Here is an 18,375-nt window from a genome sequence, read left to right on the forward strand (position 1 = left end):
AGCACTCAAGCTAGACCTCCCATTTGATCCTGCAATCCCATTACTGGGCATCTACCCAGAAGGTAAAAAATCCTTTTATCATAAGGACACTTGTACTGGACTGTTTATTGCAGCTCAATTTACAATCGCCAAAATGTGGAAACAGCCTAAATGCGTACCAGTCCAGGAATGGATTAACAAGCTGTGGTATACGTATACCATGGAATACTATTCAGCTATTTAAAAAAATGGAGACTTTACATCCTTCGTATTAACCTGGATGGAAGTGGAAGACATTATTCTTAGTAAAGCATCACAAGAATGGAGAAGCATGAATCCTATGTACTCAATTTTGATATGAGGACAATTAATGACAATTAAGGTCATGAAGGGGAGGAAAAGCAGAGAGAGGGAAGGAGGGAGGGGGTGGGGCCTTGGTGTGTGCCACATCTTCTGGAGGCAAGATATGATTGGAAGAGGAACTTTACTTAACGAATGCAATCAGTGTAACCTGGCTTATTGTACCCTCAATGAATCACCAACATTAAAAAAAAAAAAGAAATTCAAAAAATCCTTAATTAATATTACAAGAAACTTTATTCTCAGAAATATGAAAATCTGAAGGAAATTGACCAATACTTGGAAGCACGTCACCTTCCAAGACTTAGCCAGAATCAAGTGGAAATACCGAACAGGACCATATGAAGTTCTGAAATAGCATCAACCATACAAAATCTCCCTAAAAAGAAAAGCCTGGGACCAGAAGACTTCATGCCAGAATTCTCCCAAAACTTTAAAGAGGAACTAGTATCTATAGTACTCAACCTTTTCCATAATATAGAAAAAGAAGGAATACTACCCAACACGTTCTATGAAGCAAACGTCACCCTGATCCCCAAACCAGGAAAAGACCCAACAAGAAAAGAAAATTATAGACCAATATCACTAATGAATATAGATGCAAAAATATTCAACAAGATCCTAATAAACAGAATCCAGCAACACATCAAACAAATCATACATCATGACCAAGTCAGTTTTATCCCAGGTTCTCAAGGCTGGTTCAATATATGTAAATCAATAAATATAATTCAGCACATAAACAAATTAAAAAACAAAGACCATATGATTCTCTCAATTGATGCAGAAAAAGCTTTTGATAATATCCATCATCCCTTAATGATCAGAATATTTAACAAAATTGGTATAGAAGGGACATTTCTTAAACTGATAAAGGCCATCTACAACAAACCCACAGCCAATATCCTATTGAATAGAGTTAACTTGAAATCATTTCCACTTAGATCAGGAACCAGGCAAGGTTGCCCATTGTCTCCACTGCTCTTTAACACTGTAATGGAGTTTTAGCCATCGCAATTAGGGAAGAAAAGGCGATCAAAGGTATCCATATAGGATCAGAAGAAATCAAATGTTCACTCTTTACAGATAATATGATTGTATATCTGGAAAACACCAGGGATTCTACTACAAAACTCTTAGAAGTGATCAAGGAATATAGCAGCATCTCAGGTTACAAAACCAACATTCATAAATCAGTAGCCTTTATATATACCAACAGTGGTCAAGCCGAAAAAACAGTCAAGGACTCTATTCCATTCACAGTAGTGCCAAGGAAGATGAAATATTTGGGAGTTTATCTAACAAAGGATGTGAAAGATCTCTAGAGATCTCTAGAGAAAGAGAACTATGAAACTCCAAGGAAAGAAATAGTTGAAAATGTTAAAAAATGAAAAAATATACCATGCTCATGGATGGGAAGAATCAACGTTGTTAAAATGTCCACACTACCCAAAGCAATATACAATTTTAATGCAATCCCTACTGAGGCTCCACTGTCATACTTTAAAGATCTTGAAAAAAATAATACATTGTTTTATATGGAATCAGAAAAAACCCCAAATAGCCAAGACATTACTCAGAAATAAAAACAAAGCAGGAGGAATCATGCTACCGGACCTCAGATTATACTATAAATTGATAGTGATCAAAATAGCATGGTACTGGCACAAAAACAGAGAGATAGATGTATGGAACAGAATAGAGAACCAAGAGATGAACCCAGCTACTTACCATTATTTGATCTTTGACAAGCCAATTAAAAACATTCAGTGGGGAAAAGATTCCCTATTTAACAAATGCCCACCTGTGGAAGACTGAAACTGGACCCATACCTTTCACCATTAACTAAGATAGACTCACTGGATTAAAGATTTAAACTTAAGACAAAAACTATAAAAATACTAGAAGAAAGTGCAGGGAAAACTCGTAAAGAAATCAGCCTGGGTGAATATTTTATGAGGAGGACCCCCCAGGCAATTGAAGTAGCATCAAAAATACACTACTGGGACCTGATCAAACTAAAAAGCTTTTGCACAGCCAAGAACACATTAAGTAAAGAAAGTAGACAGCCCTCAGAATGGGAGAAGATACTTGCAGGTTATGTCTCTGACAAAGGTTTAATAACCTGAATCCACAGAGAACTCAAATGTATTAGCAAGAAAAGAACAAGTGATACCATCTCAGGCTGGGCAAGGGACTTGAAGAGAAACTTCTCTGAAGAAGACAGGCACACGGCCTACAGACATATGAAAAACTGCTCATCATCCTTAATCATCAGAGAAATGCAAATCAAAACTACTTTGAGATATCATCTAACTCCAGTAAGATTAGCCCATATCACAAAATCCCAAGACCAGAGATGTTGGTGTGGATGTGGAGAAAAGGGAACACTTTTACACTGCTGGTGGGAATGCAAACTAATAACGTTCCTTTTGGAATGATGTTTGGAGAACATTTAGAGATCTAAAAGCAGACCTGCCACTCGATCCTACAATTCCTCTACTAGGTATATACCCAGAAGACCAAAAATCACATTATAACAAAGATATTTGTACCAGAATGTTTCTTGCAGCCCAATTCATAATTGCTAAGTCATGGAATAAGCCCAAGTGCCCATCGACATGAATGGATTAATAAATTGTGGTATATGTACACCATGGAATATTATGCAGCCTTAAAAAAAGATGGAGACTTTACCTCTTTCATGTTTACATGGATGGAGCTGGAACATATTCTTCTTAGTAAAGTATCTCAAGAATGGAAGAAAAACTATCCAATGTACTCAGCCCTACTATGAAACTAATTTATAGCTTTCATATGAAAGCTATAACCGAATCATAACCTAAGAATGTGGGGAAAGGGGAAAGGGAGGGAGGGTCATTGATGGGACCACACCTACGGTGCATCTCACAAGGGTACATATGAAAATTACTAAATGTAGAATAAAAATGTCTTAACACAATAACTAAGAAAATGCCAGGAAGGCTATGTTAACCAGTGTGATGAAAATATGTCAAATGGTATATAAAACCAGTGTATGGTGCCCCATGATTGCATTAATGTACACAGCTATGATTTAATAAATTTTTTTAAAAAGAAAAAAGAAACTGGAAGGAAAGAGGCATGCAGCTACAGGGTGAGGTACCTCAGTTATAATTGTGCCATACCAAAGAAGGCTAGGCAAACTAGAGTTCTAATATTGCAATAATTGATGGCCTGAGATTCCTAATGTTTTATCCTTATTCCTAAGGATAAAACATTTTCACCTTTGGAATTAAGAACTCTCGAAACTGAATGTCCTGGGTCACAGCATGGGGCAAGCTGGTAGGGACAAGGTCGATGTATCTCTGGATCTCGTGCACCACGGCATCCGTGTAGGGCATGTGGCTCCTGTCCTGCATGCAGGGGCTCCGGTGTCTGCCAACCACATGATTGATCTCTTCCTGGACTTTAGCTGGCGAGACAGTAATCAGAATTTATGTAAAATGGAAAAGACTTGAAGAAGTACTTTTTGTATGACCCCTTAGTCGTTGTCACTTTGAGGTTGGAAGTGAGGAGAGGGGGAAATTCAATGTCACTACCTCCATAAGGGAAAAAAAGAGTTTCAGTTCCCTCGGTGAAGGAAACATTCATTAAAGACTTAAATATATGTATATACAAGACACAACTGAGCCATAAGAATGATTATTTCTCCACTCTAATTTTCTATTTTGTGTACTTTTGCTTGATAGACTTAGGGATCTGGGACCTTGAATATTCCCAAAAGACCATGTAGTTTAACCACTCGTTGCATGCCAATTTTTATTTTTATTGTATAAGTTTCAAGAGTGTAAGAACTACTCAGTGAAGTAAATGTTTAATAAATAGAACACTTAGTTGAGTCAGCACAAACAAACAAAAAGTAAGTTGGCATTTAGTTAGAACGTAGTGATGACATACATACTGCACTGCTCATATTACTTTATAATTCCTCAAAACAGGTCTATCTGTTAGGCCTTATTTATTTTTTAGGCCTTATTTTTTATATTTTACAAAGAAACAGGTCCAGAGAAGTAAATATGCTTCTTAAAAGTACCAAGGGTGTATAAGGTCTTTCCCATATAATTCCACTTAAATAGATAAAGGAATAAGGGTATAGCAAGGTGATCCTGAGTCTGAGGTCACACAGGTCCCTACTTAACAGTGTCAGAATTCAAAGCTGCCGCTATTAGAGTGTATAACCCAGTTAGAAGTAAGTAGCAATGTTAGGCTCCTAATTTGGTGAAATAGTGTTTATCTATTTACCGAAAGAATGTCTCATTGTAATGAAGCAGGTGAAAAATCGATAGTTTGATAGATATAAAGAAAAAAATTAGCAACTTCACACAGGTTTTAAATTTCATCTTCTCGGGTTGAGAGGCTGCGGTTTCCTTTCATCTTTATTGGTGAAATAAAGTACTCAGGAACTACTTACAAAATTGTAATGCTCCATTGAGTGACATAATAAGGAATGAAAATGGAAAGAAGAAAAGGAAATGGATATGGACATAACTTTAGAAAAACATCCAAATGGAAAATAAAAATGGAAGTGACAGGGAATAACCAACATAGGTCATAACGTAAATGTATTAATGAAAAATATTTTCTAGTAACCATCTAGGCAGGTAACCAGTGGGATGGCTGTCAGTTTGTCTGCCCCCTCTATCTGGAATTTCACCTTGGTGATATTCTAGGATCCTTCATCCTTTTAGGTGAGGATGCAGTCAAAAAGACATGAAAAAAGTTACATTCGAAAGAGAAGTTGTGTTAGTGAGGAAAAGTTTGTTCATCCAAAAGGGTATATAAAAAAAAGAAATTTTTTATTTGGGTATAACTCTTTTACCATAGAATGAGTCTTTTTGAAGGAAAAAGATTATAACTTCATTAAGTAAATTCCTATACTACAAAGATAGGTAAGATGGGTAAAAGTATCTTTTAGCAAAAATATATTTATCTGGTGGAGGCTTTACATCCTTTGTATTAACCTGGATGGAAGTGGAAGACATTATTCTTAGTAAAGCATCACAAGAATGGAGAAGCATGAATCCTACGTATTCAATTTTGATATGAAGACAATTAATGACCTAGTACACGATGGGGGTGGGGGAAGGAGAAAGCAGAGAGAAAGAAGGAGGGAGGGGAGTGGGGTCTTGGTGTGTGACACACCTTTTGGGGACAAGACACAATTGGGACTTGACTTAACAAATGCAATCAGTGTAACCTGGTTTCTTGTACCCTCAATGACCTCCAACAATTAAAAATACATATATTTATCTGGATGTGGAAGGCATATCAAGTGGGATCTTTTTAGAAAATCAGAGAGGCTAACTCTTCCCAGATCCTAGAACAACCCTGTCATTGCTACTCCCCCAACACAAATCAAATCACTGTACCAGAGCAGGGAGAATAATGACCTCAACCCTTCAAATCCCTGTCGCTTAACAGTTTCATTTTCTTTTTATATTATGATCCATTGGTAAGTAAATGCATTAATGAAGAAAATTTTACTGTAATTATCTAGTCAGGTAATGAGTGGGACAGCTAAAAGTGTTGTCTGCCAGTATCTATGTGGAATTCACCCTGCCCATCACCTATGATCATACCTGCAATCTCAGGGTGCTTGAGCAGGAGCAAGAGGCCGTATCTCATTGTGGTGCTCGTTGTCTCTGTTCCTGCACTAAACATGTCCCATATGGTAATGACCAAATTGTCCATGGTAAATTCAGACTCTTTATTGTGCTTTTCCTAGCAATGATACATTAGAATAACTTGATAAATAAAAAGATTTTCAGATAACAGAAAATTATTTCTTATGACATCAATATCAGACAAATTAGCCAGACATTACAGCATGCCATACCTGAAGGTAAAGTTAGACAATCATTAGGATTCCTTCCTAGGCTTAAAATATTAATATAATCAGAGTTAAAAACCTTCATGTCCTTTCTGATTCCTCACCTTCTCATCACCTAGAGCCAATCGATGTCTTTATAATTCCTTTAAAACGAGGTTTTTATTAAGACATCACTGCTTATCACTGTCAATACTAGCATCTGTTGTCTATTAATTGTGTCTAAATTTCTCCTCCAAGGTTCCAGAACTACCCACTCCCAAATTGCATCCCTATTCCCAATCCCATCAGTCATTACACCCACTGCTCTTCCTCAACTGCATTCAAGATAACTTATTTGAAAATTCCACATACTTGATTACTACACTTATCATTCCCTCAACTTAGTTTCTCTTCCTTGCTAATTCAAGCCAGAGTGTCCTCAAAACCTACCTCACACAGATTTTTTCTTAAGGTAAACCTTTCTGGGTTCGTGTCCACTCCTGTGTTCCTTCATTTGTCATATCTCTCATTCATGGAACTCATTTTATGTAGTATGATATGTTATCATTAATCTTGAATGTAAGTGTGTGTGTGTGTTGATCTGTCCCCAAATAAAGAATCAGCTTTAACATGGCAAATACAGAAGATTTTAAGTCTTTTCTTCGGTGAGAATTTAGAAATATCCTGAAACACTCAGTATGGTTTGCACAAGCCATAGGTTGTACAAGCGATGGAAATATCCATAGGAAAGAACATTTCTGGTGAAATATCCCAGTTTCACCAGGAAAAACAAAGCAAATCTATGAATCGCATCACCCATAAAGATGAACAAACAAATTAGGGGCACACTATACCTTCTCCATTTTAATCAGGAAGTAATCAATAAAGTCCCGAGGGTTACTGATGTCCAGAGATTCTTGATGCTCTTTTATTTTCTCCAAAATAAACTCTTTTTGGTAAGAAATGTTTTTAAAGAAATCTTTGTGACATCCTGGGAGATAATGTAATAGAGGGAAGGCATTGTAGAGCTGAAAGAAGAAAGAATCCTTCATTACTTCACTCAGCAAACATTTACAGGCTCTTATGTGTCAGACACTTTGCTCTATACTGAGCAGGAAAAGATGAATGACACATGCTCCCTGCACTAGCACACACTTGCAATTTGAAGGAGAGAGCACTGAGAAAGTAGCCAAAGGAAGTCAGGAGTTGAACTACTGTTGTCACCTCTCTCCACATGAGAACATGGAGGTTCAGAAAAACTAGTTAGTCAATAGTTCTAAAACACCAAACAAGTGATATCAGAGGTTGAACCTGCTGTTCTTAGCACTTTACCCTACATATACTCTTTCATTGTAATGAAAAAAACAACATATCAAAAAGATCGAGGAACATAGCCCCATCACTTAGCTCTTTTGTTTTGTTTTGTTTTGTTTTTTAATTTACATATTTGCCACTTCAGAAATATGCATGCTTACCTGACTCATCCGGCCTTTGTTGACCCAAGAGCCCCCTTACTCAGCTTTGGACAGTGACTTAATGACTTAATACCCTTGGTAGGCACCAAAGCAATGTATTCAGACTAGTAGCTTGAATCTAACTAGTTACAGGATCAGAACATCTAGATTCCAGACCTAGTTCATCCATTGTGTTGGCTAGGTTACTTTGGAAAATATGATTAATAGATCTGGGTCACAGTTTTCTGTTCCAGAAAATGAGAGTTTGAACTTTTTGTTCTCTAAGGTCCTTCTCAGGTGGGGCACACCATGACCTTATGATCCATACAGAATTTTAGTTGTTAATGATTGTACAGCCTAGATTGCTAACACTTTCTGACAGTGAAGTCAGAACCATATTTATAGTATTGACCTTGGTACCTATAGATATCAAAATCAGAAAAAAGTTTTCTCCAAATAATACATGACTATGAATGAAACACTCTCAGTTATATTTTTCTTTCAATGTTATTTCACATTTAAATTTCATTTCAACACACTAAGTTGATCTGGTAACTCACTAATTTGTTACAAATGATAGTTTGATAAACACTACTTTGGCCACATGAGCAATAGATTAGCCAGACAAGCATCACCCATTTAAACAGAACTTTGACCTTACCTGTATCCAAGGGGTGCTTACAATTTCAAGGTTTTCATGAAAATATTTAATCAAGGCTTGAAATGTGGGATCACTATAATCAAAACGAGTCTGGAAAATGACAGAGCAGATCACATTGCAGGGAACAGAAGACAGAATGGAAGTGGGATCACAAGGAGATGCTAAAAACAATAAAAATGAGAAGTTAGTGTACAATTTTCATAGAAATCTTAAATTGTTTAAAATATTGATAATCGAAAAGCCTTGACTTCTAAGAAGAGTATGGCTACTTTTTGATGTTTGACTGCTATAAGTGTTGAATCCTCACCCCACCTCTTCCTCTTCTACACACATCTCCACATGTTCATAAAGAAGCCCACATGCTCCATCCTTTGGCACAAGCAGGAAGTCTGAGCCACACAAACCCTGGTCTGCACATGGGAATCTTCAGCCAGCCCCTTCCCTGTCCAGCACGGAAACCTCATGCCAGTGTCCTTTCCCTGCTGTCTCAGGCCATTGTTGGATGTGCTTGGGAGTTACTCTGCTCTCCACAGCAAGCAGCATTATGTAAGTCATAAAACTACCAAACCGTTTGGAGTGCATGTGTGTGCCATCATTAAACTCAACACCTGAACCAAATTTGGGGTGAAAGAACGATCACTCTAAGTTTCTGTCTGGTGACGACCACAGCCCTATAACTCCAAAAGGAAAAGGCTACCTGGGACCAAAAAGGAGAAACTACCAAAAAAAAAAAAAACCTTTCTGTTCAATCACTGTGGGAAAAACTCCCAACAGTGATGTAATGGGCTTCCCCAAGAATGTGAGGTGCCCATGACTTGGTGGAATCAAGCAGAGTCCAGGTGATGACAGAGCAGCAAGCTGGGATCAACTATAGCAAATGGTGAGCCACAAAATTATTTCCAAGGTAATATAGATCAAAAGCCAGTACTGATTGATTTACTAACTTTATTTCCTAAATTATAAGAAAGAAGTCAAAGATTTATAATAATTGATACGGATTGTCCTTTTTTATATTAATATAGAAAAAACCTATCTGGCTAAAATAGGGAATTAGTTAAATACACTACAGTATGCTCAAAATAATGGACTACTGTGCAATTCAGTTAATAATGTTCTTGAAAAATGTTTAAAAGTTAAACATGAAACATACGAAAATATTCATTCAATACATTATTCTTTTTTTAATTTTTTTTATTTTTAATTTCAGCTTGCTTGTTCATTCTTGTTCGTTTGAAGTACTCTTTTTTGTTGTTGTTCATTTTCTTTCTTTTCTTTTTTTAGATGTTCTTCCTCTGGTGATGCTCTGTCCCCTTGCCTCCACAGTAGCTGGGATTACAGATGCCCACCACAACATCTGGCTGTTTTTGATGTTAGTAGAGACGGGGTCTTACTCTGGCTCACTGCTGTTCATACTGGTCTCGAACCTCTGAGCTCAGGCAATCCACCGGCCTCGGCCTCCCACAGCGCTGGGACTACAGGCGTGAGCCACCACGCCTGGCCTCAATACATTATTCTTAAAAACAAGTTTACAGACCAATATATACAGCATTTGCCTCATGTTCTTACCCCTTTTATGTTGGATCTCCCCTCCCCCATTCCTAGATATTATGAATCAAAAGCCCAAATAATGCTAACTAACACTTGAACTCCATTCCCAGAAATTTAATCTAAGGAACAAACCAGATCATGCAAATATTTGCAATAATTTCATTTTTAATGTGAATAGCAAGAAAAGTACAATAGACAACAGCCTATCTGGACAACTGGTTTGCAAACACGTTGTCCATTCAGCATAGAGAGTATAGTATGATGCAATAAATTCTCTAATAGCCTTCACATATAGAGGCTGTAAAGGCACATACTTCGTATGATCTTGATGTTACCATCTCCCCAGCTGGTCTCCTGCCCACCCATTTCTCCCCATCCTGCCTGTGCACTCACACCTTTCTGCACTTCAGAGATCACAGCTGCCTCAGCTCCTCTTCATATGCACACTCTTCCACGGGAGCCGAATTGTAGCCCCCCACACGGAAAGAATTTGGCAGCCCCTGCACTGTTTCTCAAGTAGTTACTAGAAAAGTTAACTTTTTTTTCAAGTTACTGAGGCCATGGATGACTACCTAAATCCATGTCCTCCTTTTTTTTTTCTGTGTACAGAGTGAACCACGTTTTCCAGCTCCTCTTACATTTCAATGTAACTCCGTTACTAAGTCACAGCTCATGACATACAAGGGAGGTTGTATGTGCCACTTCTTGGCCTGGCCTGAACACTATTTGTTCTTTTCTTTCTTCCTTTCTCCTTCCACTACCACACTAAGAGATGAACCCTCAGTGACCCTGGAAGTCAGATATTAAACATGTCAAAGCCGCTATCAACCTAGAGTCTGAAAAGGCTGTTATGCCAACCATCTCACCTCTTATTACTGCCCCATGAACAAACAGTAAATGTCTGTCATACGTGAGTTGTCATGTCATATTTGAGTCTATTTGTAATAGCCTTTATTCTATTTAAATTATTACTGTTAATTATACAAAGAAATACACACCATTGGTTTTTCTTAACAATTCCACCAGACACAAGGCTTCTTCTTGAATTCGGTCTTCAATAGTTTTCTTCCCCATCCCCATATTCCGCAAAACCATGAGGGAGAAACGCCGGGTGTGCTTCCACATTTTCCCACTGCTGAAAACGATGCCTATCCAGGACAAAAGAGATAGATGATGATGATGAGATATATATATAGGGAGAGATGACAGATAGATAGATACTGTCCTTCGTTGTCATAATTCTCCCTGAGATTACTCATCTCAAGAAATGATGCTGACACTTAAGCAGGGATGTAAATATGGTGGTAGCAGCTTCAAGAATTTCTTCTAATTACTTTCCAATTATAAAAAAAAAAAGAATCTCCATTGAGCCTTCTCCTTACTTGCCTCCCTGCTGAAACCAACCTGGAATTTTACTGTCAGGACTCTTGATTTTATATAACACTAAGCTCTTTTTCACCCATCAAATGCTTAAACCCCAGAATAACTCTGCAGACTATTTTGTCTCAATTTTACTGACAAGGACATGAAAAATTCTGCGTGTAAGATTCTGGCACTATGATCACCCAGCAGCAAATCATGGTGAACCCAACTCATGGGTTAAATTTTCACAGCTGGCTTTTCTGATCGTGAGTGAGTTTTTGGAGAAACAACAAGAGGAAGCAATTCTGAAGAGAAGGTGAGACTGCAGTTCTGCATTAGATGGAATCTGGTAACAACCTACTGCAGTCATTGACTGATAACTCTTCTCATTTTAATATCCCTCCCTACTTGATAAATCTCCCCATGCAAAGTGGTCTTAGCACCAAGGAAGCTCAACCACACATTTCTAGGGTCAAGACCAGATCATGAGAAAAACAAATTCATAAGACCCTAGCCCAGGAAGACTCATAGAGAACAACACAGAGGAGATGACACCCATTCATGTTTTCTCTCTTTTTGTCAAAACCTACTTCTCTACCAGAGGTCTGGACAATTTAATTAAAGGCCAGCTCCAGAAACAAGTGGAAAATAGTTCAAGTACTTAATAAAAAATTCCTTTTCTAATATAAATTCCAATCCATACTCAGTCGGTTTTTCTCCATGACCATCTTTTCAGAGCATATCTCTTCCTTTTTTTTTTTTTTTGTATAAGTTTTTGGCCAGGGATGAGTCTGAACCCGCCACCTCCAGTATATGGGGTCAGCGCCCTACTCCTTGAGCCACAGGCACCACCCCAGAGCATATCTCTGTCTTTATGCTTTCTATTCTACTGGATTCCACTATTTCCTATGCTTTTTCAGAAGAGAAGATTAAAGGTGAGGCTGAAAATACTTCAAGCCTATGTTAGTTCCATGCATACTTCCTAAAATTGTGTCTGGGGATCCATGACTCAGACCAGGAAGCAAGATGTTTGGTAAATAGGATAATTTAATCATTTTTCTCTTCTCTCTTTGCTCTTTGCCTCTTTCTCACTATCTTAAGTGGGCAGAACTTAAAATAAAGGTGTCATAGTCACAGATTTAAAGATCATTCGTGGTTAAATGGTTTACTTTCACTGAATTTAATATTTCATTGCGATATTATATCCCTGTCATAGATTTTAAAAATGAGTTAATGATCTTGTATAGAAAAATTATTCACAGGCTTATGTTGGAATTATAAAAGGCGTGACCTATAAATTTCTCTAAGTGTTTATAATTTCTCAATTTCTTAGCCTGTTTGGAGTCTGCAACTTTACGAACTCACACACCATCTCCAAGACATGCATACCTAATCCTTGGCTGACTTTTTCTACCACTGGAAAACTCCCTCTGTCAGAGAATTCTTCTCCCCGATCAATCAGGGCTTCCGTCACTGCTTTGAGTCCATGTAACACCACAATGGGTTTCATGCCAAAATACAAAGTGAACACAGGGCCATAATCTTTTGCTAGCTGGAAAAGAAACAAAGGAGGGAAGAAAAGTGAGAATTTCCCAACAGAAAGGTAAATAAATGAAAGAAATATTTTTAATTTTACTGAAGAGACATTTTATTCATCCATCTATTCTAAAAGATTTCAACTTTTAGAACCAGCTTTCTTTTTTTTTTTTTTTTGCAGTTTTTGGCCAGGGCTGGGTTTGAACCGACCACCTCCGGCATATGGGGCTGGCACCCTACTTCTTTGAGCCACAGGCGCTGCCCTAGAACCAGCTTTTTTAAACCAACTTTTAATAAGAATGTACATTATTTAAATGATAATTGTTATCACATTATTAGTAATATTGCCATTATTATCATCATCATCATCAATAGTTATTCTTTATTTAGCCCTTATTAGGTGACAGGAGCTGTATTATGTGTCAATTATTTTGTTTCTACTATTTTATTAACTTCTTCTGCCTAACCAACAACTGTATCAAACTTCTCCTTCCTTTCTATGGTTACAATAACTGGTGTTTCTCCTCCTATTTAAGGAAAGCCCCTCCCACTTGCCCCAGGTGGAGACTAAGAATTGTCTCTCCTTATCCATTCTCCTTGTTTCAGCACCACACACCTCTACATTTTAATAATACCTGAGAACCTAGCAGCCTAATCATAGGCATTTCTCAGCTTCCGTTGAAGCTACACGTGGCCACGTGGTGAAGCTTCTACCAACTAATGTTAGCAGAAGTGATGTGTACAAATTCAACATCATTGCATAAAAGGTAACTGTTTGCCCTTCATTTCTTCCCCCACCTATGGGTTGAACTGAAAGCATGGAGATGTGATCATGCAAAAGAGAGCAATAGCCTAGAGTCATATAAGACAGTAGAACTGCAAGACTGAGAAAAAATATTTCTCTGAATTATCTCATGGAGGACAGTCTCGCTATCAGCCCCCACCTCTAAACCATTATGTGAGATAGAAATAAGCTTCTGTCTTCTCTTATCCATTGTGAGGCAGTATGGAGACAGGACTCAGTCTTCACTTCAGACCTAGGGAGGCAACATGGGACAGTATGACCCAGCCTAATTAATTGGAGAAGGAAAAAACAAAAATGGCCTCCTTGCAGCTGGAATTCAGCCCATATTCATTATTCATAGAAGGAGGGGGTGCAACCATTTGAATCTTGAGCAATGTTTTCCATGGCCACAAAAGCAAGATTCTAACACCAGCTGATTAAGGAACTGTGCCTGCAAAAACTCCAGACCTAACCAGATCTAACCACTCAAGCCAAATAGTACACCCACGCTGACCTCATCCTGACTTTTCCTTTGTTATAATCTCATTTTAATGCTAGAAATCATGCTCCAGACTTAACATGCTAATGAGACATACAATCCATGAAGAAACATGTAGGTAGGGGACTATGCAGACAGGAGAAAATCTCCGCCTCGTATGTTTACATGTCACCCTTTTCCTAATTCTCTTTAAAACTCTCCATGAACTCCCCTTAGAAAGCCAGACTGATGATTTCCACTTTGTGCTACCTCCCTTGCATTTGAACACAACCCTCAGTAAAGCCTTGCTTGTGATTCTGATTAGGCCTCTTATTAATTTCTATTACATAGAGAGCCCACAGGCCTACACTGATAACAATGGTATTGCTGGGGTCTTCTTTCAATTCAGCTTATTTGGTGTCTCAACTGACAAAGGACTTAGGCTCTTTAAATTTGTCTAATGTTGGATTCCTCTTGTCTCCTACACTTTGTTCTCCATAAGGCAACCAGAGTGTTCTTCTGATGAGGCAAATGCTAAGACCACAGTCCTTTAAGCCCATTTATGGCATCACATTGCTATTATGCTAATTACAATATTCCTAAAATCCTTGCAAGACCAGCATGCTCTGGAATTCTAACCATTCTTTAGATCTGAGCTCCAGTTTTACTTCCTCAGAGAACCCTTTCTGATTATTTCTCCTACCTACCTCTCTGTCTCCCCAAGCTTCATGGCCTCCCTCTACCATGTTGTGTTACATAGATTGTAACTATACACTTACTTGAAGGATTATTTCATAAATAAATCCTTCCCCTCTAGACTGTAAGCTCCATAATGAGAAGGTGTTTTTAAATTTCATTCACCATTGAAAATCTCCTGCATACATCTAACATAGTGCCTAATGCAAAGTTGGTATTTAATTGTTTGTTCAAAAGATGGTATACTCAAGTAACAGTGCAGAACCAATATTATTTACATCTCAAAAAATGAAAATTAAAGCTCAGAGATATTTACAAATTGCCCAAAGCTGTGGATTAGCAAATGGATGAGCTATGGTGATGACATAATCTTGGAATCCAGAGTGAAAGCCCAGGAAGAAGGAGCTCCCAGGGGCAGTGCTCTGGGAACTATTTGGCTATCTCAGGGAAAAGACAGATTTCGATAATCTCTTCAGGTTTCAGAGGTACCTCTATTTTCTTGTTTCTGACCCAACTGAGAAATACTGCATAACAGATGGCTACCATTATATGCCCCCTATTTCTTAGTGCTACCTTGATCACATTTGCCAAGAAAATAATCATACCCTTCCCTTTTGTTTAGTTTCCTCTCAGCTCAGTAGAAATATTATTAGCCCTTATTGCTGCTACTTTAATACACTAAAGACCTATTCAGGAATACACCCCAACTCTTGTCTTACGTCTTATCAAATTCAGCAACTCCTCACCACAAAACAGTGCTGCAATATAAACACACAGGTTGTGAATCCTTGGTTTAGTACAATCTCTGAAGCCCTGTCATGAGACTCTAGGGTCCTCTGTGCACCTCCAGGATACCTATCTGTTTATGGGAGTTACCAGGGAACTCCTGAGCTTATAAACACATTAATAGCATATAAGGGGAATTAACTTGCTTATAGGGCTACTCAGTCATTCCTTATCCTACATTTAGATCTGCCAAAGACAAGCACTGGACTAGCTCTTTAAAATGATTTACTTGATTTAGAATGTCCACACATCAACTTTAGGGATTCACAAAGCAGTAAATGCTTGGGTACTGAGAAGATGTGGCTAGTTATTTCTTCAGGTTGAAGAACTGTTCTCTACATTTTGGTGAGGAGTGGCATCACATAAACAAATCATTAGAAATCTCTCCCTGACCTTACCAATCCTTGCTAATAAAACAGTGTTGACACCAGCCGCCCAACAGAAAAGTTGATTCATTGGCTTAGGTTGTTTTCTTAAAGAATAAAACTGCTCTTGACTATATCTTGGCTGAGCAGGGTAGAGTTTGTACAATAGCAAACACAACTTTGTGTGTGTGTGTGTGTGTGTAAATGCCTCAGTGAAGTGGAAACTCCCTTTGATAAAAGTAGACAACAGGCCACCTGGCTTCAGTAGATTTTTCCAGAAACCCAAGAACTATCTGATTGGTTCTCTGGACTTTTCACATAGATACATTAGGGCTTTCCATCAGTTCTACAAGGACTTTTAAAATTAAGACTTTTACTATCCTAATAGGAATTATAATCTCAGAGTTCACTATCACTCAAATGCTACACTAAGACTATATAAGAACACTAACGTTTTTATAATGAAGACAGAATTCCCAGCCTGGTATTTGTGAATATGTACAGACCACTGGAAGACAGTTTGACTCCCCTCACCCTGATTATAACCCCCTCTGCACCCTCACCGCAGGAAGATGCCAGAGTGGGTTCACCTGATTCCCTCCTCATTGGTTCACACCTCAGAACTGAGGAATAATCAGAACTGAGGACTGAAACAATTTCTGAGAAACCAAAAAATAAAATTTAAAAATGAACAAACATATAGGCCCTGAATAGAACCACAGACAAGCACTGAACAGCTTGCCCTCAACCCCCTACCCTACAGCTGCTACTGCTTATATAGACCCTGGCACAAGGTCCTACCTCCCCTCAATTGTATCTACAGAATTGTATCTAACATTAAGAAACCTTAAACTTTTCTATTTGAGATGTTTTCCAGATCCTTCCATCCAGTCGTTGCACTGGTGCCAGCCAGTCTGAAGTCACCCTCTGAGGAACTGATGCAGAAAAAGGATGCAGTTTTGACGCTCTCATGATTTCCTCCCCCATGCCCTAAGCAGTTAGCCACTCCAGTTCCTCAGCCTTCTACTTGCCAAAATGCTCTTGAAAATCGCAATCCAACTGGGTGTGGTAGTTCATTCCTGCAATACCAGTGGCTCAAGAGGCAGAGAAGGAAGGATTGTTAGAGGCCAGGCCTTCAAGACTACTCTGAACAACATAAGGAGACCCCATTTCTAAAAATATAAGAAAATTAAAGGAGGATGATAGCATAAGTAGTCCCAGCTACTCGGGAGAATCTCTTTAGCCCAGGAGGTTCAGGCAGCACTGAACTACACCACCACACTTCAGCCCAGGTAACAGAACAAGGGTCTGTCTCTTAAACAAAACACAAAAACAAAACACTCAGACGAAAACCTTTTGGGAAGGCTAATTTGAGGTACCCTCTCATGTCCTCTTTCAACTGCCTTATAATTATCAAGCTCCCTGATAATGCAATTATTATCACCTCCCCCTATTTCTGTGTATTGGTCTGTGATCATGCAGCGGGCAGTTGAACCTGGCGATCCTATCACTATAATAAGTCACTCACAACACTCTGTCGGCTGGGCACAGTGACTCATACTGGTAATACTAGCACTCAGAGAGGCCAAGGTGGGAGGATCACTTGAGCCCAAGAGTTCAAGATAGCCTTGAGCAAGAGTGAGACCCCATCTCTACTAAAAACAGAAAAATTGAACTGGGCATGGTGGCATGAACCTGTAGTCCTGGCTACTCAGGAGGCTGAGGCAAGAGGATCACTTGAGCCCATGAGTTCAAGGTTATAGTGAGCTATGCTCAAACCACTGAAAATCATATCTGTGTGTCCACTGATGTCTAGAACAATATTTTATTTAGTTATAGGGCCATCTTATTTGCTCATTGCAAACAACTGAAAGAAAATTAATCACACTTACCATGCTTATGGATTTGCTGATGTTCTTAGTATTTAACTGTAGAATATTTCCAACAATTGGGAGAGGAGTGGGGCCAGGTGGCAGTTTTCCTTTGCCATAGCTTGCATTCCACAGAGAAAACAGAATCAAACAAGAGAGACAAATCGCTAAGACAATGAAGAGATCCATTGATGGGCTTTGTGTAAATGCAATTGAAAGCATGGAATCCAAAGGTTTTATAAACACAGGCGCAAGCTTATCTCTAAATACTAATTGAGACTTTGAAATTTGAATAAGCATTTTTTATCTTTGGTACTCTTTGGCCTGCTGGTAGAAATAAGAACAAAATAGTCAATTTAGTATTGACTAATTCCTATGTTTCTGTGGATATTCCAACTAAAAAAGAACTCTCAGTTCTTTAGAGATAGTGGTCTTAGTGGAATATTTGAATAGTAACAGGGAAGACTGTCAGATTAGCAAAGGGCTAACTAGATGGAGTTCATGGTCTCAACAAACGATTATAAGGAATATCTCATGAGTCAAAATCTATCATCATATGAGCAAAACAAAGAAGCCCTCTCTTTCTGTTTCCAAGAATCAGAGGTATTACAGAAAGCCAGTCTTACCTTAGATAATAGTAGAAC

General features: G+C 38.4%; 1 protein-coding gene across 2 annotated transcripts in view; it reads right to left on the bottom strand.

The window, feature by feature from the left end:
• The window catches only part of LOC128580643 (cytochrome P450 2C3-like), a 41,729-nt gene extending 23,780 nt beyond the window's left edge, over nucleotides 1-17,949 (bottom strand). For both annotated transcript variants that reach the window (XM_053582770.1, XM_053582771.1), the window contains exons 1-7: nucleotides 17,753-17,949; nucleotides 12,605-12,767; nucleotides 10,852-11,001; nucleotides 8,306-8,466; nucleotides 7,045-7,218; nucleotides 5,961-6,102; nucleotides 3,606-3,793 (exon numbers count right to left, since the gene is read on the bottom strand). In XM_053582770.1, coding sequence (XP_053438745.1) covers nucleotides 3,606-3,793; nucleotides 5,961-6,102; nucleotides 7,045-7,218; nucleotides 8,306-8,466; nucleotides 10,852-11,001; nucleotides 12,605-12,767; nucleotides 17,753-17,920 — 1,146 coding nt within the window. In that variant the 5' untranslated portion in view covers nucleotides 17,921-17,949. The remainder of the gene's footprint in view (nucleotides 1-3,605; nucleotides 3,794-5,960; nucleotides 6,103-7,044; nucleotides 7,219-8,305; nucleotides 8,467-10,851; nucleotides 11,002-12,604; nucleotides 12,768-17,752) is intronic.
• Between the last annotated feature and the right edge of the window lie 426 nt (nucleotides 17,950-18,375).

Source organism: Nycticebus coucang, chromosome 3 (genome assembly GCF_027406575.1).
Source record: "Nycticebus coucang isolate mNycCou1 chromosome 3, mNycCou1.pri, whole genome shotgun sequence".
NCBI lineage: Eukaryota > Metazoa > Chordata > Mammalia > Primates > Lorisidae > Nycticebus > Nycticebus coucang.